At 42.4% G+C, this 27,267-nt stretch overlaps 2 protein-coding genes across 7 annotated transcripts in view; one reads left to right on the plus strand and one right to left on the minus strand.

The window, feature by feature from the left end:
• Nucleotides 1-10,573, plus strand: part of MFSD6 (major facilitator superfamily domain containing 6) — a 44,875-nt gene extending 34,302 nt beyond the window's left edge. For 4 of the 6 annotated variants that reach the window (XM_064718982.1, XM_064718983.1, XM_064718984.1 and 1 more), the window contains 4 exons: nucleotides 3,157-3,318; nucleotides 3,874-3,972; nucleotides 5,721-6,001; nucleotides 8,389-10,573. In XM_064718982.1, coding sequence (XP_064575052.1) covers nucleotides 3,157-3,318; nucleotides 3,874-3,972; nucleotides 5,721-6,001; nucleotides 8,389-8,571 — 725 coding nt within the window. In that variant the 3' untranslated portion in view covers nucleotides 8,572-10,573. Of the gene's footprint in view, nucleotides 1-3,156; nucleotides 3,319-3,873; nucleotides 3,973-5,720; nucleotides 6,002-8,144; nucleotides 8,169-8,388 lie in introns of all 6 variants that reach the window. The other 2 variants (XM_064718986.1, XM_064718987.1) reach the window with 2 other exon arrangements.
• An 82-nt stretch (nucleotides 10,574-10,655) lies between these two features.
• On the minus strand, nucleotides 10,656-25,748 carry NEMP2 (nuclear envelope integral membrane protein 2). The gene is made up of 9 exons (XM_064718989.1): nucleotides 25,629-25,748; nucleotides 23,171-23,286; nucleotides 21,426-21,654; nucleotides 21,180-21,252; nucleotides 20,133-20,226; nucleotides 19,332-19,446; nucleotides 18,462-18,687; nucleotides 16,057-16,233; nucleotides 10,656-14,051 (listed from the first exon to the last, which is right to left on the minus strand). Exons 2-9 carry the CDS (start codon nucleotides 23,258-23,260, stop codon nucleotides 13,826-13,828), a joined length of 1,230 nt encoding a protein of 409 aa, XP_064575059.1. The 5' UTR covers nucleotides 23,261-23,286; nucleotides 25,629-25,748; the 3' UTR covers nucleotides 10,656-13,825.
• Between the last annotated feature and the right edge of the window lie 1,519 nt (nucleotides 25,749-27,267).

A 27,267-nucleotide genomic window follows, 5' to 3' on the forward strand; every position in this document is an offset into this window, starting at 1 on the left:
TTTCTGGGAGATGACTCTGCATACTGCATCTATTGATTGTAATAAGAAGCATGCTGTGTTCCAGCTGCTGTTTGTAGATGGGATGAGGACAGCTCTCATTGCATTGCACTCTCCAAGGAGTAAATGAGGAGATTTAAACAATTCACTTCTCAATCCAAAGTTTTCAACCACTCTGCTGTATTGACTTGCACAGGCAATGTATGAAAATAAGAGTTAAGGCTGAATCTGTAATAACTGAAGATTTCAAGACATCCTTGTAAATCATATCTATCTATATATATTGCACACAAGCAATCTTGCTCATTTGGCACTTAGCAGATAAAGTTTTGCTATGCTAGTTAGCTGCAATTTATTGTTCCAGGGCACTGGTCCAGGTTCTCTGATAACAGCTATGCTAGCTCTCCAATTTGCATGACAGGAATTTTTTCTAAATTACAAAACCATCTTGTTAACCTGAAAATGAGCTGTTTTCACTTGGCAGTTACTCAGCAAACTCCAAAACAAGTACTATTCTAAGAAGTGACTCCTACTGATGTTCCAGCAACACAGTTATGTCTAGAGAGCAAAGAGTTTGGCCTTTGGCTGACAATAATTATGATGCATATTTCTCTTGAAATAAATTTGGATCCCCAAATCTTCAGCTCACGGTTTACATATGAATTATCCTAAATTCACTAAAATTACAAGCATCACTCTAGGGTTGCTGCACTTGTTGGAACTGTTGTGCAGATGATGAAATGGTGGTTAGTGGTTTTAGCAAATAATGTCACAATATATATAGTGAGCAACTTCTTTTAAAAAGAACTGTGGTTAGCAGTAACAGTAATCTACACCAGACTTCTTATGTGAGTTGTGGTAAAAACTGTTTCAAATAGCTACTATTGTATAAATAATAAAAATCACATTAATAATGTATACATACTAAAATTAAAAGGCTGTGCCTTTAAAGGCAAGTGTAGTGAGCTGATTTCAAGTATGGATTTGTTTTCAAAGAAACTGAGAACACTGTGTTCTAGTGCTAAAGATGAAAACATCCAAGAACCTGTTGGTTAAGTTATGGCCTTTTGTGTTCAAACAAACTCAGTTCAAATAATTTCTGATGTGTTTTTTATTTGCCTGGCTTTAAGAATTGGCTTGTTCCTAACAGCCAATAAAACTGAATGTTTTATGTTAATTGATGCATTTTCTAAACCAAAACCACTTTACCTATATTAAATTAGCTCTGCTTTGTTATTGGGACAGCTCTTGGTTGCTGTTTGCAATGCATCCATGGATCTGCATTAAAGAAAGTAGAGACTCAGTGAGTTTTAAAACTCTTTAGCTTTTTGCATAGAAAATCTGTGAGTTTTAAAGCCTTAAACTGTAAATGGTAAGGTAATACAGACTCAATTTAATGCAAGCTTTTTGTTTTTCAATACAGTGATGTACTAGTACCAAAACCTTGAGAGAGAGATACATGCACATATATATGTGTAATACTCAAAGCTTGAGGAGTTTTGAGTTTGATTTTGAGTGAATTCGACCTGGATAGCCTGGTGGACATCTAACACGTGTGTACCTGCACTATATCAATTTCATATAGTGCTATTGCTTATTTCTCCTAAGCAAAATCCACATTATTCTGTATGTTAGAAAAATGTGTTTTCTTGCTCTTAGGAGTCTTCAGCCTAAATGCCTAAGTAATTATTGATTGTCCAACTGTTCATTACAAGTCAAGTGTAGAGGACAGAAACATGTTGACTGAATCATCAGTTGTGCCAATATTTGTTTAAAACTGAGGCAGTAGAGCTTAGGAATTTGTAAACTGTGATGACTATTTTTAATACCTCTGAAATAAGGAAAAAAAATTCCCACTCAATCTGAGGGTGGCAAAATAGTTCAGGCTTATTTAATGTGTGATGAACTACAAAACTGTTTTGTTTTTCTAACTTCTCCACAACCCTGCCTTTTCCTGTCCTTCCCCACTCCACACAGGCCCCCAGACAGGTGTTCCAAGGGGAAGGTTTCACCTGCAGCCAGCCTCCCACGCTGAGGGCCCTGTGCTGGCTGTCCCTTAGCTCTCCTGCAGGAGGAAAAAGTGGTCCCAACCCCAAATGTGCTGGGTAGATAAACCTGAATATGCTGGGTAAAAACCCCAAATGTGCTGGGTAGATAAACCCAAATGTGTTGAGTAGAAACCCCAAAGCTGGGCAGGCACTTGCACAGTCTCTGCTGTACGCTGGGGCTGTCATGGGGCCATGGTTGATGGCAGTGAGAAATGGGGCTGTCATGGGGCCATGGTTGGTGGCAGTGAGCTCTGGGGCTGTCATTGGGCCATAGTTGGTGGCAGTGAGCTCTGGGGCTGTCACTGAGCTGTGGTTGGTGGCAGTGAGCTCTGGGGCTGTCACTGAGCTGTGGTTGGTGGCACTGAGGATGGCTGCTGCAGGAGTGGGTGAAGCGGTGGCAGCGCCCAAGCAGGATGCAGGCACATCAGGCACAGGGCAGGATGCAGCTGCAGCAGGAGGGGAGGCACAGTGACCCTGCCTCTCAACAGCAGCCATGGAAAGTGATGTCTTTGGCCTAACCTGAGAAGCTTGTGTGCTGTTCTCATCTGGACCATTCCATGCTAAATGGTATTGAGTTCAGCAAAAGTTTGCTGGGAGGTGCTGGGTTTTTGCAGGGAGTGAGAAGGGCAGGAGGGGATTAATTCTTGCCTCTGAAATGGCATGGATATCTCTGATATTGTCTGGATTTTATGACCTTTGTGCTGCCTTCACTGTGGTGGTAAAGGAGACTGCTGAGAGGCATCAATGCTTTAATTGCCTGCAGCTTGTGAAACTGGGACTGAATTCCAAAGGCCCTGGGTCACTGTGAAGGCACAATGAATCTGGCAGAGAGACTTGTCTCCCTAGGGACTGTGTCTCCAGAGGAGAACTGAGGTTATCTTAGAGGGAGAAAGAGCTTTTGGCAGGCTCTGCAGAAGGACTTGTCCTGTCTCTCTGTGGCTTGGGTGCCAGTATCGCATTACCAAAAGCTGATTTGTACTGCACAGCCATTTGTCACTGGAGGGTTTCTGTAGTTTTTCTCTCCCTGTGCTCCAGCTGGTGAGTGCAGTTGCTCAGATGTTGTGCTGGCCCCCTGTGGCCCTGGTGCTCCTGCTGATGTCTGTTTCTGCAGGTGTCACACATGCAGCTATCTGGGCAGCCTGCATCTCGTACCTGAGCGCGGCCGTGCCTCCGGAGCTGAGGACATCAGCACAAGGAATTCTGCAAGGCCTGCACCTGGGGCTGGGCAGAGGATGTGGAGCCATGGTTGGAGGGGTTTTGGTCAACTACTTTGGTAAGCAAAACTAATATTGAAAATTTTAGTTTTGTTTATTCTGGTTTTACCAAACTGTTAGCTTTAAACTTATTTATGCTGTAAGTATTGTTATATGTTAAGAGTTATACATTTGTATACAGGATCATAGAACTTCTCAGGCTGGGGAGGGCTCTGAGATCTCCAGTCCAGGCCCCTGTTCAAAGCAAGGTCAGCACTGCATTCAGACCAAATTGCTCATGGCTTTGTTCTGTCAGTGTTCCGGATTGATTCAATATGTTACACCTAGATATTTCATTATTGTGTCAAATACCTAACCTCATCTGTAAGATGAATGAATCCTGTGTGAGAGAATAGGTTGATACTATAAAGCCTCTCGATGAACAAATGAGAATCTAATTACTTGCTTAAAAATCCTTTACAAAGCCTGTTGAAGAAGTGATGGGGGAGGAAAATGTAATGAAACAAGCTAATAAGAGTCTTCATGGGCAATATATAGCCAAGAAGCACATAATGCTGACTCATTTTATTAAATAAGTAGGTTCTCAATTAAGGGAAAAAAAAATCTCATTACAGGTCCTGCTGCCACATTCAGGGGAATAGGGATGGCTTGTTTAGTGATTCTGCTTCTGTTTGCACTGATCCAGTGGATGTTGGTTCCTGATGAAGAAGAAGGTAAATATTCATGTCACAGAGACACTATAGAATTAGGAGTAGTGAAAACCAGATCTCTCTGTAGCTGCTCCTGCACCTTTACTTTTGTATCTTTGGTGTGTTAACTTGAATTTGACAAAACGGTTCATTTTCAAGTGGGAAGTTTTTGTCCTGAGCAATGAAGAAATTGAAGTGGTGTGCTGCTGCTGCTACAGGAAGGGCAGCATTGAGTTCTTGAGTGTCCATAGAAGAAAAGCATGATCTGTTTTGCTGCCTGTATGTCCTCTCAGTTCTGAGAATCCTTAGGTTAGTCTTCACAGCTGTAGTGAGTCATTTCAGTTGCATCAATTCCTTAAGGTCACCTCAGTCCCACTTTGTGCTCTCATATTCACTCGAAGCCACCTGCTAGAAATTGTAGAGGTGGCTTCAGAGGACAAAAAATTTTATAGATTTTTTTTTTTTAAACCTGAGATATCTCCCCTCAGGGGGAACTTGAACTTTTTAATCTCCATCTTTATCAATATAAAGGCTAACCAAAAACTAAATACTTGGAGCAAAGTTAGGGGTTTACTGTGACTACAGTTCTTACAAAGACAATAAAACTCTGGCTAACTGTGAAAAGTCATGAATTTTTGAGCTGCTTTTTGCCCAAATACTTTCCAGTATGAGTTTTGAGTATGAAATGAAAGTTAGTTTTCTTTAGCTGGAATATTAAATTAAGTTATCAGGCTGCCTGTACTGAAGTGTTCAAATATATATTTTGCTAGTGTTTTCCTCAATTGTGTTCAAATGATAATGGCAAAAAATGGAAAGGTGAAAAGGCTATTTGCTGCTTCACTTTGCCATCAGCAGTCAGTTAATTACACATGAATCCACAAAAGGCCAATTTGTTCATAGTGGCCCTGTTCTCTTTGTTTCTGTCTTTGGTTTTCATTTAATACACACTACCCATTTTAACAGTGTGTATGTTAATTTAAAGCATGACAGTAATTAGGCTGCTTTCAAGCAGACCAGTTGGATGAGTAAAATGAAGCATGTGGTCAAGTGTGTGCAGGATTATTGTCCTCATTTCTTCACTCCTTGAGAACATCCAGCCCTTGCTTAAAATATCCAGTACTAGCTAGGAGTTGTAAACCAAATGTATAAGAGTAATTTTATAATTTTGAAAGAAAGATCTTCTTAATCTGGAAAATATTTTCTTTGGAGAATTTTTTTTCAAAGTTCACAGGATGTGTTTTTTACAGAGAGCACAGAGCTATTACTGAAAATAACCCCCAGTTACTAAAAATCTGTTTAATTATTTTTTGTATGAATACTCTGGCTCTTCAGGATTGTAAGGCACATTGGGTTGGGTCATGGCAGTCATTTTATGGATGACATTTCAAGATAGTTACAAAAACTATTACAGTTTATTGCAAGACCTGAGATGTAAAGGTCTCTTGGGAGGATTTCTTCCTTTACCTGAAACTCTTTGACAGATACTTTGTGTCTTCCAGTGTGTCACCACTCTTAATTCTTGTCTCACTAACTGCCAGCTCCATAGGAACTCTTTGCTGGGCACAACTGAGTTTTTCATGCTCCAGGGCCCATCAGCTACATTTCCCTAACCAGACTGTGCTGGGTCTGGCTCCTGGTGGCTGTGCCAGTGCTCTGCTTTCAGGGCAGTGATAACCACAGTGTGAAAGCTCATGCTCATTGTCTGCTTCATCAGGGTTATTCTTTTTTAAGCTTGTTGGCTTTGCCAGTAATGGTTTTGTTTTAAACTTCAGAAAAGACAATGCTGGCGGAAAGGATTCCAGTGCCTTCCAGTCCTGTTCCCATAGCAACTATTGACCTTGTGCAGCAGCAGTCGGAAGATATCATGCCTAGGACTGAGCCCAGGCTCCCTCCAAAGAAAACTAAACACCAGGAAGAGCAAGAGGATGTGAACAAGCCTGCCTGGGGCATCAGTTCTTCTCCGTGGGTCACCTTAGCTTATGCTGTCTACCAGATAAAAGAGATGGTTAAACTATCCAAAACCAATCCCACTCCTGAGAATCAGCCTTTACAGGTAATCTTCTAATGTTCAGGAAGCTCTTACGTAATTTTAGCAGCTTTAAAGGCTTTATAGCTCTGTAAATCTGTTAGTACCTGGTAGGTATTTTCTGTCAGCTTGTAGTATAACTGGACTTGTGACACAGTAGTTGAAATACTGCATGAAATAGAGTTGTTTTCTATGTATAATGTAGCAGGAATAACTTTGCAAGTAGCGTCTTCCTGAAGATGGCAGGAGAAGAGACATAGAAAGGGACTCTGTTTTACAGACTTTGATATATTTGTATTCCCCTTAAGTTTACATTTCTTTTCATGTTAGTTGGAATCTGCAGGTTATGCATTTTGTAAAATGTACAAGGTGATAATTGAACATGAAGATGCACAGCTGCTTAACAGACTGTAAAATTAATTTTATTTAGTTTTGCTTCCTTAGATGATGTTGTCAGACATGTTCATGGCTGCTGTGTGCCAGACAGCTGCTGATTGGATACAAAACCTTCTTTTCAAGTGAAGCTAATCTCTCTTTTACCTAGATAAGAGCTATCCTGGGACTTTAAATATCTGGTGGCTGGTGCTTACTGTGCACCATTACCCTTCTGTTCAGTCTCCCCACACAGCAGCTTGTAATAGCTGCCTCAGTGGTTGAATGGGCTTGGATCTTGAACTTGTAATGCTCTGGCCATGCCTTTCCAGCTGGAGCTGGAGCACACTGCTAAGCCAAGGAGGGGGGTGCTGTCAGTCAGGGCTGGAACAGCATGGGCAGTCTCAGCCCTGTGTTTACCTGTCTGAAGTTCAGGGTGGGCGAGGTTCCTTCTTGCACCCAGTAGGCGTAAACACAGAAATGCTTTTTCCACAAGTGCTGTCTTTAGAAATGGGTAATTTGGGATGTGAGTGTGAATCAGCAGAGCTGGGTGTAGGAATTTCACCTGGTCAGTGACCTCCTGCCTTTCTTACTTGACTTTATTCTTGGAAATGTGTGAGAGGCATGCTTTAGATTTGTTGGGGTTTTTGTTCAGTTTCGACTTTTTCAGAGTCAAAGAATGTGAGCTGAAGATATCACAGGGTCTCTGACATCAAAGTAACGTGTCCAAACAAACTGCTCAATTTCCCATTGCAAATGTCCTCAGGGTCTTGGTTAGTGTAAGCTGCCCTCTGTTAAATCAGAGCAAAGAAGTTACACAGAACTCAGGCAATGGACATGGCAAGAAAATGATGTTTTGCAGGTGTGTGGTGTCTGAGAGTGACTTGTCCAGCACTGCCAGACACAGCCCAGCTGCTTCCCTGAGCACTGCAAAGTGCCAGAAGGGCTTTTGTGCCTGTTCTCTATGGCACATGTTCTCTTCACAATGCTTTTATTCCTGTAAAAATACAGTGCTGATACAAAAGTACTTGTTAATGTGCCAAAATTCAATGCACCAAGAAAATTATATCTTTTTCTTCATCATGTGTATTCTTCAAAATTTCTTATCCCTTCTTCAGTGCTCCAAGAGGACAAATTTGCTTCAAAATATTTCAGGCTCAGTCATTTATTTTAGGCTGATGATATTAAAATACTGAAACCGGGAAAAGGCTGTCAAGCTCTCTTACTGAATTTGTTAAATAGCTTCCTTAAAATGAATATAGATCATTTGGAAGGAGGGTCAGTGAGCAGAGAATTAGTGACAAAAATGATTCCTTCTTATTTCATTAAGATTTTGGATTAGTTTTGCTTCTGCTTGCTCATAGTTCTTCAAACAAAAGGACATACTAGCCTTATTTTCTGTGCTTCAGTGCAGAACAAATAATCATAGGCAGTGCATCACCTTCTAATGAAATGTGTTAGTGTGGACATTTGCTGTTTCAGCCCTGGGAATGTAACTGGTGTTTAAATGTGCTCTTATGTTCCCTGATAAGGCTTGGTTGAGAAGACTGGATAGACTTGTACATCAGTACAGCAAAAATTCTGGCAGTCTGAGCAGTATCTTGGGGAGGGTGGGATCAACTGAGAAAAACTGTATTTAAGAAGCATGAAAAAAAGAGTTATAGACTTGCTTAGTCATAAGAATTATCTTGTCTTTGCTTAGTCATAAGAATTATCTTGTCTAAACACTTTGAAGAGCAGTTAATTGTTTTTTTCCCCTTGAAACACAAGTTTGTTTTTTGCATGCTTCTTGGGAAAGTGCAGTTAGGAAAAGATACGGAAGGTAAGCTGCTGTCTGCTTGGTATTAGTGTCATCTGGATTTAAATGTACCTCTTTTGCTTTGCTGCTTTAAATTTGACTCTTCTTTTATGTTGTGGGCATTCAAAGCAAGTGCCTTGTGACATTCCAGCAGTGCCTGAATGCATCTGGGGGGTGCCAGTGGGGACAGTGTCCTGAGTATTTATGTTGACTTTTGCCATGCAATTCTTTCCCTTCTTTTTAGAAAACCAATGAGAATTGCAGTGCTTCATCAGCCAGCTCAGCAAGACAACCCCAAAATCCAAGAGATGCTGAGCAGTCCAGAAACTGTTCAGCACCAACAGCTGCAGCACCATCAGATTGCCAAGCAGGTGGCAGCCGCGCGGTGTCGGATGGTGATGCTCAGCCTGCTGCTGCAGGGCCCTGAGGCGCGCTCATCTTACCAAATCCAGTGCATGGAATTCTGCTTCTCACCTGGGAAACGCTGGACTAGGAGCTCTCAAGTAGGACTTCCTTCATCTAACATCATAACGTGATGCAGTGCAAGCTTTTAACTATATAAAGAATATTCATATGACTACACAGAGCAACATGAGCAGGGAAGCCAAAAGGTTGGATTCTTGAGGGAAGTGATGTGGCCAGATCTAATGGTAGGGAGAATTCTCAGCTGCTTTGCTAAAGCTGAGTCAAGTGCTATGAAATTTCTTTACCATCTGTGGAATAAAGGGAGTTTACTCCTCATTTGTTGAGGCACAGTGTGTCTGATTTGATTGGATCATTTTTTTTTTCTTTAAATTTATTCCCAAATCAAAATTAAATTACTTTTTTTGAGAGACATTGAATTTCCCTGAATAGTCTATCAGAAAATACCAGATCTAATAATTCTAGCAATGTCATGAAAGTATCTCTGGAAAGATTTCTCAGAAACAGAGTAGCTTAAGAAAATGTATCTTAATATCATGGTGAGGGATGAAGTAAACCATATGCATATTCAAATAATATGTTTTTGAAGCTAATGTTCAGCTATTTGAGATGGAAGTTTATTTCTGCAAAGCAAAGGTTTTGAACTGGTGTTTTAGTGCAACACAAAAGCTGGAGGAAAGCTTCTGAAGAAGTTACCCTCTGTGCTTGCAGCCCTGCAGGTGGGCATAAGGTTGCGTGCATTTGGGTAATTTTAGGTTTGATGTTATATTGAGACAGGAGTCTTTGATCTAGATTGCACAGCCTGAGATTGATCAGTGATCTTTTTGGGTTTTTTATTTCCTCATCTATACAGGGGTTTATTTAATGCAGTGTAGTTATTATGGTTATTTATTAAGAAAAAAGTAAGCTTTAAGTGCCTAGGGAAGGTGGGGGGGTAGGGAGGAATCACCTAAAAATCTTAAATGTTTAGGATTATAGGGGCAAAGTAGTGGATGCAGAAATCAAGTAGAGTGAGATTCTCAGGAGGAAGCAAATGTAACTCAATTGCAGTATGTTTAGGAAGTTACTTTGCCCAATGTCAAGACACTGGAGGACTTTGGATTATGTTTTGTCATGCTTCTAAATACTGTCTGCAGCCAGCTCGTGCTGGTGCATAGTGAAAATTGCTGCTGGAGGGAAATCCTCGGGCTCAGGGAAGAGTCAGGGGATTAGTCAGGACAGTGTTTTGGCCCATGCTCTTAGATGAGCAGCTTGTTCCCGGGAGATGCTGAGCACTCTGCTCCCCTGGGACTGAGGGAGCACTGCTCAGGTGCCCTCCTGGAATGAGATGTGTGTGAGGTACGAGGCCTTCTGTGGGGGGCTGAGCTGAGCAGAGGCAAGGCCAGCAGGAGCCCAGTAAGGGAGAGGAAGGTGGCAGCAGCTGAGCAGAAAAGGGGGTGCACAGGTTTACCCACTTTGACAACTTTTAGCTTGACTGAAGGGGTGTCCCGTAGCTGTGCTTTAGCTGTGCTTTTAGAACAACCCACGTTCTGGCAGTGCCTGGGACCAACACCATAGAAAATAAAAAGAAACATCAATGACTAGCCACTAGTTACTTTTTTTGCACTTGAACTTAAATGTACTGTACTCACATAAATCCTCATGACTTGTCTAAGTGTCCTTTAAAATCAGAAATGTATTTATTGTATGTTTGTATAACTTGGGGGAGAACTAAAGACTGAACAGGTGACAGGACAGAAGGATGCTAAAAATCATCTTGAGGCTAACCAACCATTTGTTGAGTTCATGCTGTATGGTGTTACCTCAGCTGCTACTGCATAGCACCTGGATTGTGAAGTGAAGAGCTTGTACACTGTGTTTACACTTCAGAATTGTGTATTTGAAATGCCTGCTCTTTTTGGAATTGTATAGTCATTCTATGTTGCAAAATGGACATGTACACCTGGATTTTGATATTTGTGAAACTGTAAAAACTGTGGTAAGAAATATAAAATATCCATAACATATTTAATAGTATCAACATGAACTTTTATTTGATTTGTTCATATTAGAGTCAGCAGTGAACATAACCAACCTGAAGTGAAAATAATTCAGTGATAATGACCTTTTACTAAAGTCACTGGAGGATGCTGAACCAAGAGCCTGGGAACTACTCTTGCACTGTGTTAAAATAGTATTTGATAACAAAATCTGACTGTAGGCACTGGTTCCCTTCTGTGGGGTGCAGGGGCTGTAAGGGGCACAAACCACTGTGCACTGTAAACTGGTCAGGGTGAAAGAGTGCAGGGCATCACTGTGAACACTGCAGAGAACATAGAAAAATGTAACATCTTTTGTTAAGGGAGAAAGGCTTTTGTAAGAGTTAGGGCAACGGATTAATGCCTAGATTCTGTTCCTAGATTTTCTAGCTGAAAACCAAAACAACAGTACTTGACAATTGTGTTTCAGTAAGGCTTTGTCATCTCCACATATCACAGGAGCACTGTGCAAGTGAACAGGGCTCCAGTGACAGCAGCTGCTTTTGGTGGGTCTTGTTTATGAAACCCTTTCAGTGTTGGAACAGGCTTGGGAGGATTTTTAAGGTCACTATTAGCTACCCACTAAGGTAGCCATCATCTTTCTCCTGTTGCTGCCATTCTGTTTTGCATGTATTTAATAGTTTCCTGCTCTATTTTGGATAGCATTTACCCATCCCTGCCAAACAATGGATCTCACAACTACATACAGTGTGAGTTGATCTTTATTTAATTTTTATTGCTTTTTAACTTTTTTCCTTGTTGAAGTAGGTGTACCTGGTATTCTTCTAAAACATGTAATTACCTAAACTAAGGTGGGGGGTGGGGCTTTTCCATTTAACATATTGCTTAGGTAAAATACTACCTTAATGTATAATCTGGGCCATTGTATGTAAATACATCTTATGTATTTACATGCCTCCATATTATGGGAGGGTAATCATCACTACCTCACTAAAGAGATGACATTCAAAAACCTGTTTAAGCTCAAACAAATATGATTCTCTTCCTTGGCCTCAAATTGCTTGGATGGGGTTCTTGGCTAGCTATGAAGTACACTGAAAAAACCCTGTATTGAAAACATGCAAAAAACATTAAGACATTTCTTTGAGTATCCTTTGCCTAATCTGTAATGCTTTTATTACTCCATTTTCATGATGGTGACACAAAGATAAAATAAATCTGATTTGATCTATGGTCATGGTTCAGGGGGAGTTTTCACCCTTCTCCCAAACTAGCCAAGATAATGAGGCCTTCCTCTGTTTTCACAAGTGCTCGTTGCTAGTGCCAGAGCCCCCCAAGTCAAACCTGACTTCCCAAATGTGGGTGGCAATTTAGCTGTGGATTTGGCACCAATTTAGCACCAGCCAAAGGTGAGTTTTGCTGCTAGCAGCCTTCCTAAACAGAGCCCTTGCTCTATTTTTGAATGTTCTTCATTTAACAGCAAGTGCACTTTGGATCACCTGCTTGACATGGCTTTTCTCTGCTAAACATGCTTTACATTCTGCATAGGTACTTCAAATTTTATGGCACCTAAAGGATGTTAAGTGTCTCTTTACTGTAAAATGGAAGTGTTTCTTTTAAGCTGAAGCAATATAAAGGAGAAAAGACCACATCAGTAAGGCTTTAAAGCTTTCAAGCACCAACTCTGAGTCCTTTGTTACACAGAGGAGCTCTTGGATTATGGTATGGCCATACTTAGCACCATTGGAGGTAACAGATTCTGTCCCTGCTGCAGCGATGGACAAGGAGAACCCAGGACAGCACCTGCACTGCTGAAGTCATGCTGCACCACTAGGCATGTCACAAAGGACAGACAGCCCTGTTAAAGCACATAGATCCAGTCTGACATGCCTTTCTTGAGCACCAACTGCTCCCCATTGCTCACAATTCCCAGTGGCTTTGTGAGATCAGATGGTGAATTAATCAGAATTAATGGTCTTTTGTCTTCTGCAGTTTGTAAGACAGTAAAGGAAAGCAGCAGAGTGAGAACAGAAGAATACAGGGAAAGACAGTCTAAAGAACAAAAGAAAGAAATTACTTCTTCAGGTGGGTGAACTGAGGTACACACACTACTCCCTAGCCTAGGACTGTGTAACACATAAGCTGAAAGACAAATGACCGCCTAAATTTCTTTCTTGTCCTCCCCACTTCTCCTGTGAGAAGCCCCACAGACAGCTGAGAAAGGGAAGGTAAAAGACAGATTTTACCCTCATTGTTTTCCAGCAATGATTTTCTGCTTCTTACTCAGTGAACAAACTACTGAGTACTCTGAGGCCAGTGGAGCTCAGTGTGAGTTATCTGCATTCCCAGTTCCAGGCTCACAGCAGCACTCTGGCTCTGCTAATAGCAGCTGAAACAGCCTCAGCCTTTGTGGCCTTTTTGGAGCTCTGCAGAGGCCTGGAATAGACAGCAGCACCTGCCTGAGGTAAGCTGATGCTGAAACTGAAGGCAATAGCAAAAATGTTTAGGGATGGAAAACCTCTCCCAAACCACTGTCAGAGGTGGAAAAGCAGAGGGCTAGAGAAAGGTTTAGCAGAAGATCTGTACAGGAGGGAAGAAAGTATGTAAATAAACAAAGACTTGGAAAGAACAAAATGCAGTGTAACTACAGCAGAGGTCAAGAATGGAATAATATGGGCAGAGGGTGAAAAATCAGGCAGCATTCTGAGGAGCAAGGGGAGCTTAAAACTAAAGGCAGAGACAGGATGAAGGTAACAGACCAGCCCAGCCAGAAGGGGAAACAAACCTCGTTCAGCTGCATCAACTCTCTATAAAAGTCTCACAAACAACAAACACAGTTTATCAACACTCTAAATGCATTATCAGAAGTCTTGACACAGAGGGTACTGAGTAAAAAGGAGAGTATTAAAAATGGCTTTTCCTCCCTCTAGTGCTCAGCACAGAGGACTTGATGGAAAGGGCCAAAACAGATTCTCTGTTTACTAGAGGTAGTGTTCTTGGTGAAAGAAGGCATCCTGGTGGACAGGCTGTCTCCAGTACTTGCCTTGGAAATACACAATGTTTTTTTCCCTAGTGAAAATACTCATAGCATGAGATTCCTCTTCACTTGAACAGCCTCTATGGTAATCAGGTGACATTGGTGATACAGGAAAGAGTTTTTTTCAAAGATCCTTCTTTGTCCACCAGCAATCACAAGAAAAGGCCAAGTGTGAGTTCTCGTTCTGTATCCTCTCCTTCTATGAGAAGTGTGTTTTCTGTCATCTTGTTATTTCTCAAAGCTCAGAGCAGCTCAGTAGCATATGGAAATGGAATTTGTGAATGCATTTCATTTTCATTCTCCTCATCTTCTTCATGGACAGAATCGGCTGGCTCATCTTGCTCAAACTGTGCCCTTGTCTCAAAAAGCTGCTCTTCCAGGAAGAAGCTCCCAATGCCATACTGCTCATCGTGTGCCTTTGTTTCTGCAGCTGAGACGTGAGGAGATCCCAGAACAAAAGCTGCAAACCTGACCAATTTTGAAAGGGAGAAGTTACCAACTGAGAAATTAAAGGAAGAAATACTGTAAATTCTAGGGGTATTGCAATTTAGGAAGGAGTGTTGTAAGGACATCCCCACGGGCAGTGCAGATGAGGGGAAGTTCCAATAACGGATGGCAACAGCCACAAAGATTGGTTTTCCCAGCTCATCTTTTCAGTATTTCTGTAGAAGTAACTTTTGCTCTTCTGCAAACCATCTGCAAGGTCTTGTGACTAAGCAAGAAGATCTAACTTCGTTTTCACATCTTGTCAGTACTTGCAGGATAATCCAGACTAAGCATTTGTACAGTGGGGTAGTTGGTACTTTAGCTTCTAAAAATAAATTAAAGCTGTAGCATATTTGAGACAAAGGCTGCAAGGATTCAGGTGTGTTGATATTGCTAATGAAAGGAAAAATTGAAAATTCTGCACTTCTATGTTGTATGTAGTCGCCTTGTTGCTGGTGCTGTGTGTGCACTGTGGGCAAGCTGAGCTCAAGTCTTCCCAAAGAATTCCTGCCTCTAGTGAAGCTGGAGCTGCAGACTGGGAATTCTGCAGCTGTTCCAAGTAAATGCCAGAACAAAGCATGAACTTAGCACTGTCCCTATACTGCAATCCCCCACAAATCTCCCTTTCAGTGGGCAACTCCATTGAGGAGAGAGAACGGAGCTGGAGGTTTCTGGCAAGCGTGTGGGAACAGACGGCAGTTCTGACACCTGGGTAAGTGTCGACAGCATCAGAGAAATGTATGAAAAAGGAAATGCAGCTACATTCTGGAGTTCTGGTAAACTGATCAATAATTTACATTTCAGACTTAACATTTCTGTGAGATGAATGTCGTCACCTCACTGTTCTTGGAAGCTCTGTTAGTCTAAATGGGGAACAGTTTGCCTTGGGATGAACCACAGTCTGATGCTTAATGGGAGCTGGGAGGGGTTCTCCAAATTGAATTGCTGTTGGTTCTCCTTTTTATTTCCCTTTTCACAACCAGTGAACAGTCTATAACAACTCTATTAATGAAATGATGGCTAGAAAATATGTGTGTCACAAGTTGTTTTGTACATTTGGTGGTATTTAGTTCTACAATACAAGACTAAGCTTTCACTTTTTTCCCTCTCCATCATTCTAAAGAAGGCAAGCAGCTTAGAAAGTAAGACTGTTTAACAGTAAATCTAAAAAACCTGGCAGAGAGGCTGTCTGCGTGCCAGTCCAAGGAAGATGAAGGTTCTGAATAAATTCCAAACTGACTGGGGTTCCTTTAAAATAGTGACACTTGGTTCTGTGGCAAGGACTAAGTCTTTGTGGCTGGCTAATATATGAAACTCTGCTTCTGATCTCTTCAAGTTTTTGTTTTGATGGGAATACACTGTTATGATTAATTTTATACTCTACAGGGTTTCTGGCTTTGCTTGCTTGACCCTTCCTGACCTCTATTTGTCTTAGTTTTATCTCTTAAGCTATACATGGCACAGCTCTTCTACCTGTTCTACTTGCTCGTTGCAGGTATTGATTTCTTTCTCTGTATACTTAGTCTTAGATAGTGATACTTCAATAATAGGATTCCCTGACTTTGCAGATTTGCAGTTGGAGAGCTTACTATAGGTAATATTTGAGTATGTATCTTCACTGTGCCCCAGTTTTACACCACAGAAAAGGGCACTGTTCTAAAACCTGAAGCAGGGCAATTTCACTGGTTAGAGAGGCACCAGGGGTCACTACAAGGGCTTACAGAGGCACTGCAGGAAGCCTGTAAGTTCTGTGACCGTGAATCAGCTGTGAAGGTCTGCAAATTCCCAAGAGTAATTTGTGGTCAGGGAGGAACAAACAGAAATTCAATGCCACCAGCAAGTAATCCCCTCGAGAGGTGTGGCTGTGGTCCTGAGTGGGATATGCAAGACAAACACACCTGGAACAGTGCCTGCAGTGGCATTTAGGTCTGCAGTGTGTTTAGGTGTGCAATGTGTTTCCTGTTTTAGAGAAGCCAAGGTTTCTTACCTGTGTGGCGCCTGGAGTTTGGATACAGCTATCCATGATGGGAAGTCAGGGCTCCTGCAGAACGAGCGCAGCTCCTCCAGAGCTCGGATCGTTTCACTTTCACCTTGTTCTCGATACTCTTCTTCAGTAAGGTATTTAAACACCAATTTTTTTGATTTAAAGTGATGCTTCATTTTTCTAGAACAAAATGAAAATAAGCAGTATTTATAAAGTCTTCTGCCATGTAATTATCTGCCTTTTTCTCTATACCTGCTATTAAAATGCATTAGTCACCTCTACCCTTTTAAGAGAACAAGCTGCATTCTTACATTTGAGGGCAAGGTATGTAATGTTTGCTAGCCTGTTTACCCTAGGTCTTAACCAAAGCTTTAGAATTTCACATGATATTTAATGAGCTTCAGATGAGCTTTAGATCAGGTCCTTATTGTGTATGCATGGACTAGAATCTCACAGAATTAAAGAGATGGCTGCTTGCTCAGCCATTTTAAGGTGCAAAATGCAAAATGTGTCTGTGCAGAGACATGGGCTGAATCAAAACTCAGTCTGCATATGTTACATCAAAGATAAGCAATGCTCTAAGCCTGTTGTGAGTTGTTCATGTTGTTTACTAGCTAGCTTCTCTTAAATCTTGCTCTGAATTACAAAACTGAGTAGTCTGAGGCCAAAATGTTTACAATCTGATGGTTTTTTAGCTGCTGCGTAGTGATGTATAATATAATTAGATATAAATTAGAAAGTGTGCCATGTTCTGTTTCCTTCTGTCAACTGCTTTCAATTTAAATGTTGTGATGAGTTAAGATAAGCAAGGGCTGGATGCCCACAAAACTTTCAGCTCTGTATAAAAACACCTGCTCCAACATCAGCAGCATTTAACTTCCCTTCTTTTATCCCTTTAAAGCAGAGAACTGTAGTAGTTGTTTAGGTCAAATGGTGAAGGATCTTGCTGGCTCAGTGAGATTCACTGTTCTCAACAATAAATACTGCAAGACTTTAAATTATTTTGATATATTTGCTGCTCTGAACTGTGTATCTGGCATCGTGGCCTCACAGTTTGGTGCTGTGACTTAAGGATTTTGAAACAGAAAAATTCAAAAGCCCTTTTCATTCCCCTAAGAGAGATTACTTGTAGAGCTGTATTTCTTTATAGAAGCATCAGTTCATAAAAACCAAAAAGAAAGAACTACATGAAGAATAAACTACAATGTTTCAGAGTAAAACTTGTGGCCACTTCATACTGATTCCAGAGCATTCTGAACCTGTTTACAACAGGTGCTGATCTTACATGTTGCTTTTGAAACAGCTGTTGCTCCTCAGCTGCATGCAAAAATTGGTCTACAACAAATGACAAATTCTACCTAAAATAAAAACGCTTCAATTCAGGCCACTTCATACTTCAGCATGTAAAATGAGAAGATAAAGACTAAAGCAGTATGTTTTTCAAAAATAAACAGTCTGTATTAAAAAAACAAAAAAAACCGAAACCCAATTATTTGTTTTTTATGATTTTGGTTATGCCAGTTCTAGCCTTTGCCTCTTCCTACTTCTCTGCGGTTCAGCAGAGTCCACAGCTATGGAACAGTCTGTACTAAAGACTCTGAAGCTGGATGCCATCCATCCCTGAAGGTAAAAAACAGATGTCAATTGGCAAGGCTTTTTAGAATCTTCATTTGAGCATTGCACTTGTGCTAAAGCATACTTCAAATTCAAGGATGAGCAAACACGTTGTTCCTGTATTGCTACTGCACACACTCAGCAAGTTAAGGTCTACCTACTGCAGGCAGTTCCTGTTCCATTCCAAAATGTAAATGGGTCTCTAGGAATGCTGAGGAGTATCTTCCTAGTTCTGACAGATTGCTTCTATGAATGACAAGGAGAAAGACTAAAATCATGGAGAATGCTATTTTGTGGACATGTGATTTTAGTCTCTGAACTCTCTTCAACCTCCAAGAACTGTCACTTTTGAACAGCTGCATCCTTGGTGAGGGATCAGTGTTTTATCTCTAGGATTCCATATGAGTTCCCTGCAGCTTCTCTCACTACACATCAAACCAAGGCAGTACTGCTGCAGTCTCATCAATCAAACAGAAATGTTCTGGTTGCCATATGCTGTGGACTAGAAGGTGCTACATTTGTCCTTAAGAACACAGTCACACTTCTCCATTATCCACAGAACAAAACTCGTGCTTAAAACTGCCAAATGGAAAATCAATCACTTCTGTGTCTCTGGACCTTAAACCTTTCCTAAAGCAGTTTTACATTTGGCAAAATTTTGAACTAGTACTAGAAATTCCATATATACACCATTATTGGTGTATATGTGGTATAAGTCTAGGGTTTTTTTCATGATCAGCTTCCAGTATTTCCTGGTTCTCTCAGGATTTGGACATTCACTAACAGACACAGACCTGGCAATGTGACAGACAGCACCCAGGGGGTAACAGAGGCCTTTGGAGCAGAGGCTGACTGCTATGACTGCATATGCAACTTGAGGGATGGTGACTCCAAAGTAGATGAGGACAAAGGCTGTTAATTGGAGTGTCCATGTGAACAAGGTTATGCTGAGCTCCGTGGTCAGTGGCCCATGCTGATAGCTAATGGCAAAGCTGGTAATCCCCACAGCCAGAAAATACCCTGTAGGAACAGAAAAGGACATGGAGAAAAAGATGCAAACTACCCCTAGAACCTTTACTTTGCTTCCCAAATCTGGCAGCTGCTGTGAAGTGTAGCCTGCTGATTCCTGTGTTGTGTTACAGGTAACTGCATGATGTTTTATGTGCTTTCTATTTCCAAAGTGTGCCAAGAGTTCACAAGGTTATCTCTGAACAGCTTTTAGCCAATGCTGTGGGCTGCACATGAATTCTCCTCACATGACAATGCTGAGGCAGGTGCCAGATCAATAGGTCTGTCAGCCCCTGCAGCCACATCCCATTCCCAAAGTGTGCATCCATTTCCCACATCCAGCAAGCTGCAAACCAGAGGAGCTGCCCTTTTGCTCTTACAGGAAAAGTATGTAATAACAGCAAATAAATGAACAAATAATGCAAGCAAAATCTGCTCTTAGAACTAGTCCTCTACATCAAACTCTGTATTCAATGATACAATGTGAGTAAACACTCATTTGAGTGGATTAGGAACCTTTAGAATATTTCAACATCTGTGGCTTAGGAGAAAATAGAGCTCTACATGAGTCACTTGATTTTCTTTTTTTATGGGCAGGTATTCATCTGACCATCTGAAACCAAAATCTGCAGCACATTTCTTGGTAATTTTCTTACCCAACAGGTAGATTTTGTGTTCAGACCACAACCACTGTATATTCTCTTTGAAGCAGTAAATAAAATAGAGAGAGACCATCCAGGAGCCACTCATTAAAATCCAGAAGGTACTGTGCTAGAAATTTAAAAAAAAAAAAAAGTGAAAAAAAACTACATTAAAAAAACTTAGCCAGAATCAAGACCATTGTTTCCAAAGGAATTCACAGGTAAAAACAGATATGAAATTCTTTAGACCTACAGGGTTTGAGACTTCCACTGCACAGTCCTCTGCATGCTACAACAACACAGTATCAATTCCAAGGAGAGCAACTGCATCCCTGTTTTTGTGTATCCTGTCCCAATGTCACAGTATAACCCTACTGGCATGTGTTCCCAATTAATATATCTCAGCAATATTATGGGAATGCACAGGCTTTATAAAACTAAAGGAAAAATTCCCATCCGCCTTACAATGAATTGTCTTTGGTGAATGGAAGAGAATCTGTCTCAGCTGCCACTGTATTTTTATTTAAATTGATTCATAGATTCAAAGGTAAGTTTAGCTCCAGTTCAATGAAAATAATTTGTTTCAGAATGAACTCTTCTTGCACATCACCAATGCCTGTTCAGTTTAAACTCAGGAGGAAGCTAAATAGAACTTGACTCTGACCTAACTCTATTTACTTGATTGAAGCAATCCTGCAGTCATTTCAGTGCAGTTACCTGGCCACAAAACCAGAACAAGGTCAGAATCTGGCTCTGTACTGTCACTTCTTGTGTTATGATGATTACTATTATTTTATTTTATAAATGTAGATTTACCCTTGGAATAAACCTTTTAAGTGTCAACAGGACAAAGACTAGCAGAGCAAGAACACCCAGTATTACTCCAGAAAGGTAAAAGAACTTGGCACTCCTGTAAAGAGAACAACAGAGAATATGGTGAGAAGTATCATTTGTAATTGGTTAAGATGCCAACATTTGTACAAACAGCAGTGATGTTCAGTAAGAACTTAAATCAGCTGTAAGTTAGAGTTGTAGTTATACAGTAAGCAGGCCCAGTTCAGCTATTAAATCTGTGTAAGGAAAAATTCCCAACAGATACTTAAGGTCACTGGAGTTGTTACAGGTTAAGAGACTGTGCTGGGGTTTTTTAAAGCTCACACTACTTCTGATTACATTGACCTTTTATTCTCTAGTACACAGAAGAAAATGAAATAACCAATATGGTTCTGCACTGCAAGAGAAGTTTTAATTTAAAATGCAGAAAACCCCCCACAAACCCACAAGTTTTTTCTCCTAAGCATATGCATTTATAAATTCCATCTTCTTAATTCAGAGTTAATGCTATAAAACCTATTCCTGCTCTGCTTGTTTCAGAGGTGCCTCCTGACAATTATTTTGTGACTCACTTTGCTTTGAAGTTGTGGGCACATATTTTGCTGTAACAACTGAGTATCCTCCCTTACATGCTATAAAAAATGTGCATCAGAAGAAAGGCTGGCACAAAGGTGGAGGCAAAAGCATCATTAATAATCAGCATTGTTTAGCATTCAGCTATCCTCAGTGGTCTACAAAAGGGAAAAAGGACTTTTCTGATCCACACACTTGCCCACTGAGGATTGATTGTCTTGGTGTCCCCCAGTGCAGGGAGCTTGGATACAAAAACCCTAACACAGCTGATTGATAAACAGCGTTAGGCACTCCAAGATATGTCACAATCTGTCCAAACACAAATGGTAAGAGGAAGTTTTCAATATATATTCAGTTCCTTATTTCACTTTCCCAAAGAACTGCCTCTTTAGCTTAGAAAACAGACCAAAGATGCACAAGCTTTGGGAAAGAAGGTCAAAAGCAGCCAGTACTCACCTGCTCAGGCTGTTTGCAAAATGGAACAGAAAAATTCCAGCTACAAACAAAAACAAGAGCTTTCCATCTAGCACTAAAAAGGGGGGAAAGAAATAGAAATTGACTTTAGAGTAATTCAGTCTGAAATGCTGATTATATAAAATATCAATAGAAAAGTCCCAAGCTTCTTACAGAAGAGATGGTACATTCAGTAGCACTGGCAATACCAAGCCATCTGAAACCTGAACTCAAAGATTTGGTACTTACTTTCTCTTTTCACCCTCACAACGTATGGTTCAATTTTGAAGGGCTGGATTTTGAAACAAATGTCCTCTCCATATTGTTTTATGCTCAGAAAAGTTTCTGTACTTGTCTCTGGCTTCCAGAGGATTTGAACAGCACATGCAACAAACTCAAAAACAGTTTCTGAATTCCGGCAGTTGTTTTTTTCTGAAATAGGCTCAAACCGGAACCTTTCTCTGCTGTTAACTTTTATCTAGAAACAAAGAACAGAAAACACAGAGAAGTAGCTCAGAGTCACTGTGGGGTTTGGTGAATTATACTGCATATCAGCCATGCATGTGGTAATGAAAATCAGTATTAATTGTTTAGTATTGGTTATTTATATTAAGCAAAGATTAATTGTTTACAATTAATACCTTACAAGGTAATTCAGAGAACTCACTGGCAGCAAAGTTCAGTGGAGGGGCCTCAGTCCATCCAAAAGCACAGTGGGTTTGGTTTTACTGTGACACTTGCCCACACACAGATTTCTAACAAAGCTAGTAACATCTGACTGACCACAGTTTGTTTTGTGAATGTTCATACCCTTCCTCCTTCCCCTCCTGAACTGTAACAAATTTGATTTGCTCTTCTTTATAATGCAATCTTCATGTTGCATTATAAAGAATCATTGAGATCACGGTTGTCTCTTATGTTGGGGACATAAGAGGGATGAGGAAAATGAAAGATAGCATAACCAGAAATTCAAATAGAAGCACATTCCTGTTGGGTATTTTGGGGTTTTTTTGCTGGTTCCCAGTGCCCTCCCCCACCAAACTGATCAAAGATCTTGTCCATCTTCTAAGCTGAGGTGATTTTCCTGAGGATTCTGATACATTCATCAGGGCCTGCTAGACAACAAAGATCTATGTGCAAAAAAGTGATGCAATGGATAATAAACCAGGTTTGCACTGGGAAAGGAGACAATGTGTCAGCAAGCAGTTTGTTGTGGAAAAAAATCTGAACTTCCTGCTTTTAAACATTGACTCCAGGAAAGTTTGTGGGACTGATGGAGGGTTCTACTACCTGGAGTCTGCTACCATTCAAAAAACACCTGCAACATAATCCTGAGGAAAACAGTCCTGGGAACAAAGAGATGTTCCACTTTCGGATACCTGAGAGAACAGTCCTCCAACAGAGACAAAATGAAACTATTTCCTTCCTTTGTCTGGAGACATACTTCTCAGGAAAGAAAAGGAACTATGGAGATGGTTAGCTCGCTCCTTTAGCTGTTGAAGGAATTTTTATTTGCTTCAATCAAATCTCTAAATGTGTGTCTTGCAAGATGACCCTCTGCTAACTCAGGAGAACAACACACTGCTGCTGCTGTTTGCTCATTAGTGACAATCTAACGAGCCTTTGGTTCCTACACTTTGGTGTGCTCTGGTGAGAGCCACAGAACTGCATGTGGTCCTCAGATTTAGAAGTTCCATAAATGCAGTTGGTGATAGGCAAAAGCATTTGTTGCAGAGGTTAACAGTGATCCATCAACAGAAAAGGGGTGCAAGAAAATAATACACAATCCTGAATTAATGTTTTTGTGGCACCATCACACTCTAAGCCAGAGACGAAAACTCACTGCATCCCAACTGGAGACTCATTTTGCATAATGCTGCATTATTTTCATGGTCCCAGCTATTTAATTCCATAGAACTGCTGCCCTGATCCTGCTAACTGGCTGGGAAAAGCTCACATGAAATGTACTGACTGACTCCAGAACAGCCTCTCACCTGGATGGTTGACCACAGGTACTGTAAGTGCATGGTTCTGTTCTGCACGTAGCAGTAACAGTTTTCATCCTGCTTCTGGATAACATCCATTTCCTGCAATAAGCTGCAGTTTTTACCTGGGGGAAGCAAAAAAGTTAATTTTAGGCATGTGTCAAATACAAATATCTAATTATAGTCCATTTCATTGTTGTAAATCCTGACAGAAACATGTTCAATATGATTTAGATGGAAATTCAAATTGGACTTTTGATCAAGCCATTTAGGCTCCAAAGTAAACTGCAACACCTTTGGAAAATAAACCCAAAAAAACCCACCAAACAACAAAACAAAAGAGGGTGGTATTTTTAAAAAATGTACTCCAGAAAAGCTTGGCTTCAGTGTCAGTGTTTTGATGGCACTGGAACAGGGCCTCTGGGCCAAATTCACTGCTGCCATGAGTGGGTGTAACTCCACCAGAGTTCCCTGTACCAGTGGTGAATGCAACTGTGGGAGTCTGAGCAGGTAAACAGACTTACATATTAACACAGTCATTTAGCACATGACACAGCTGCTGATCACAAAAGTCATATTCCTCTCCCTCAGAAATGTTTGTGATGTTAAATCACACACCTCTTCTTTCTAGAACATTTTTTCTCCTGTCCCAGTCCAGCCGTGGTATGTAATAAGGGAACTGCACTGACAGCTCACCATAAATCGTTGAATTAGAGATGTGAATTGTTCTAAACCTCCTGAAACCTTAGTGAGCCCCTATGATCTTAGAATTAAGATTGCACTTTTGAGCAGAAATGGACCTAAAAGATTAATGGAGCAAAGTTTTAGATACATTCTGATCTATATACATGAGTAAAATACACCCTACAGTGCATTACCACAGTGTTTCAAGAACATAATTAAAGAGAAGCATAGAGGAAATAATTACACATCCTAACAGAGGGACTCACCTAGCTTACTGAATAGAAAATGTAGGTCTTAGCCAAGCTCAGTAATAACTGCTAAAGTGCTGTCATGCACTCAGAGCAGCAAAATGGGTATGTGCAATCTCAACCCAGACAAGGAGATGCTGTTTGCAGGTAAAAACCTGCTGTGTCTCTATAAGAAAGATGAAATTAAGCTAAATTATATTTTAACAAATTTAGTTAAGCCAGTGAAAAATACTGTGTGGATGTTCTTACTCAGGTTTATTATAGTTCTTACTTAGGTTTATTATAGCATTACAGAATTATTGTCCACACATGATCCTACTAAACTGGTTTAACCTTAAAATTTGGGCATTTTTTCTTGTGGAAAAATTACCCATCGGATTAATTTTCATTAGTGGCAAATCCAGTGGGAGGGAGCACAACCACTCAGACAAGCACTGGATGTACCTTTAGACAGACACTTTCACAAAAGCCACGGCACGATGCTGCAGAAGGATTATTTGTCACTGACGCAGCAGGGAGGTGAGGCTGGGCACTACCCAGGCCTAAAACCAGGATAATCCAGCAACAGGAAATGGCAGGGCCAAAACACAGCCCAGTGTCCACACCTTCCCTGAAGGGCATCTTAGGATTGATTTCCTGCCACCACGGATAAAGTATCCATCCGTGTCAACGGCCATGTCATCCCTGTGCAAGGCTGGCAGGTATTTTCTTACCACCCATAGTTTTAAGGCATTTTTCTTGAGAAAAAACAGCTGCTTGAGATGTTCCATCAGCTCCACAGAGTGAAACAATGGTGTTCCAAAAAGAGAGATGCTTCTGAACAGGTATCTCTGAGGTGGTGCTGGGTTTAGCTATTGGGAGGACACACATGTAAAGTAACTCTCAAATTCTGAGACTGCAAGCAAAGAAATTCGAAATTATGAGCCATCAGCATCTGCTGCAGAATCCGGAAGATGCCCAAGACTCAAGAACAGCAATGCAAGGAAGAAGCCGGTTCTCGAGTTCCTTATTGCTACTACAACTGAGCACAGCCTGTAGGGGTTTGCTTGCCCTCAAACATGTTAATAAAAGACCTGTTCTCCACCCTATTCCCTGGCCCGAGCTCCTGAGGAAGCCAGAGGGAGTGCACACCCAAAGGCACCTCCCGGCCCCGCCGCTGGAGCGGGCGGGACGCGCCCGCCCTCAGTGCGCCGCGGTTCCTTTGTCCGTGTGCGGGCTCCGTGTCCGGGCCGCTTCCCATTCCCTGTCCCCGGCCACGGCGCGGGGCCGTCCTGCGGGACCCGAACTGCGAGCGAGAGCCGGGGCACACGGCAGAGCACCTCAGGCCGCGGCTGCCCCGGCTCCACTGCAGCTGCCGGCGGGGCGAGCGGCCCCGGCCCGTCAGCCGGGCAGCGCCATGTTGGGCGGCAGCGGGGGCCGCGGGGCCCAGGGACAGCGGGAGCGGAGCGAGTCCCCGCTCCCGAAGGGATGGGCTGAGCAACCCCCGGCCTGTGAGCACCCGCCCTGCCCCGGGCCCGGGAGGGGACGGGCAGTACCTGCTGGCGGCGCCTCCCCGCTGCCCGCGGCCGCCCCGGGCAGCGCCAGCCGGACGAGCAGCAGCAGCAGCCCCGGCCCCGGGCGGGCCCGCGGGCGCTGCCGGCGGCGGGGCGGCCACGCCGGACCCATGCGGCCGCCGCCGGCTCCGGGCTCGGCCCTCGCGGCCCGCGCAGGGCGGGGCAGGGGCGGTGCGGCCCCGCTGCCCGCTCCCCCCGCGGGGCCGCCGGGGGCCCGGGGCTCCACCCGCGGCACCCAGCGCTTGTGGGGGGCTGAGGGACCCGTCTGAAGGGGGACAGTCCGCCATCCCCTCCTATTCTGCCCTCCGTGGCGTTGAGGGGAGGAGGAAAACCATCGAAGGTACCGCTCAGCCCAAGCGTGTCCCTGCATTGTGACCCCCTCAGAGAGTGTTGGCTGCCCAGTAAAGGTGTAAAGCAGCTCCAAACCAAACGTGGACAGCTTGTGACACTTGCAGACCTCAACCCAGGCAGTCACCCAGCTGAACGAGGACGGTGGATGTCCTCCTTTACACACCAGGGAGGACACCTGGTGACCTTTCCTGTTCCCAGCCCCAGGGAAAGGTCACCAGGTCACCAGGGTGCCCTTTCGGCAAGCAGCGGTGCCTGAGCCAGACACTGAACCACACATTAACCAGCCCCTCTGTCCACCCGGAGGACCTGCCCGAATGAAGTGTTGTTGGCTGTTGCGATGGAGGTGAACCTGCACAGCTATTCTGTATTTCCTGGCCAGCCACAAGGGAGAGCCAGGAGCAGGACACCGTTCCCCTGTCAACCCTGTGGAGACGTGAGCAAGGTCCAACTCAACTCAGTCCCCGCTTGCTCACTGCAGTCATTTTAGATTGCTAGTGAGTCACAGTCACCAGTCAGGGGTGGAAAGGGCTGGAGCTTTTTTCCCTATTCTATGAAAATCAATAAATACAGTTTTGCCAAGGCATTCTGGCATCACTGTTGTCTATTTTTATACTGAGCCCTACATTTGGCTTTTCCAACCTACTTGCTTTGCTCCAATGCATTCCCTTCCTTGTTCTTAGAACAATGCCCCTTCTCTGCGTGAGGGTTGCTTTTAGTTTTAATTTTTTATTGTTTAGGGCAGTATCCAACTTCTGGGGGTGCCAGGATGGGCTTTTTTAACACCTGAAGGGTGCTGCCCACTGCCTCGCACCTTGTCTGGGCGCTTACATCTGCAGGGAGTGGGTGGTGCAGGGCTGTGGCTCTCCTCGCCTCACCTCCTACGCCCGCTCGGTGCTGGCTGGGCTCACATCTAACTGTGGATTTTTCCTTGCAAACTCTGAGGAAGTGAAGGATAAGGGCAAAAATAGTTAGGATTTGATAGCGTGTGCAACATCTGACAAACTTGAGTCCCCAGAGGAAGCAGTCATTGATTTATATCTTTGTCTTTATGTAACTTGGGTGTTGTCTCTATGTAACTTTCCAGGCACTTCCTCTAGCAAATCTAATAAAGAAAGAAATACTGGGGTTTGTTCCTTGGGTCCTGATAAACCCTTAGGAATGTGTTACCTCTCAGCTGTGTGTCTACACAACAAGGGACCATCACGGCCAAGTTATTAGAGGAATCCCTCTCACATTTTCAACTTGGAATATTTTTTCAGCTATGTTAACC

The sequence above is a fragment of the Zonotrichia leucophrys genome, chromosome 7, assembly GCF_028769735.1.
Source record: "Zonotrichia leucophrys gambelii isolate GWCS_2022_RI chromosome 7, RI_Zleu_2.0, whole genome shotgun sequence".
Classification (NCBI taxonomy): domain Eukaryota; kingdom Metazoa; phylum Chordata; class Aves; order Passeriformes; family Passerellidae; genus Zonotrichia; species Zonotrichia leucophrys.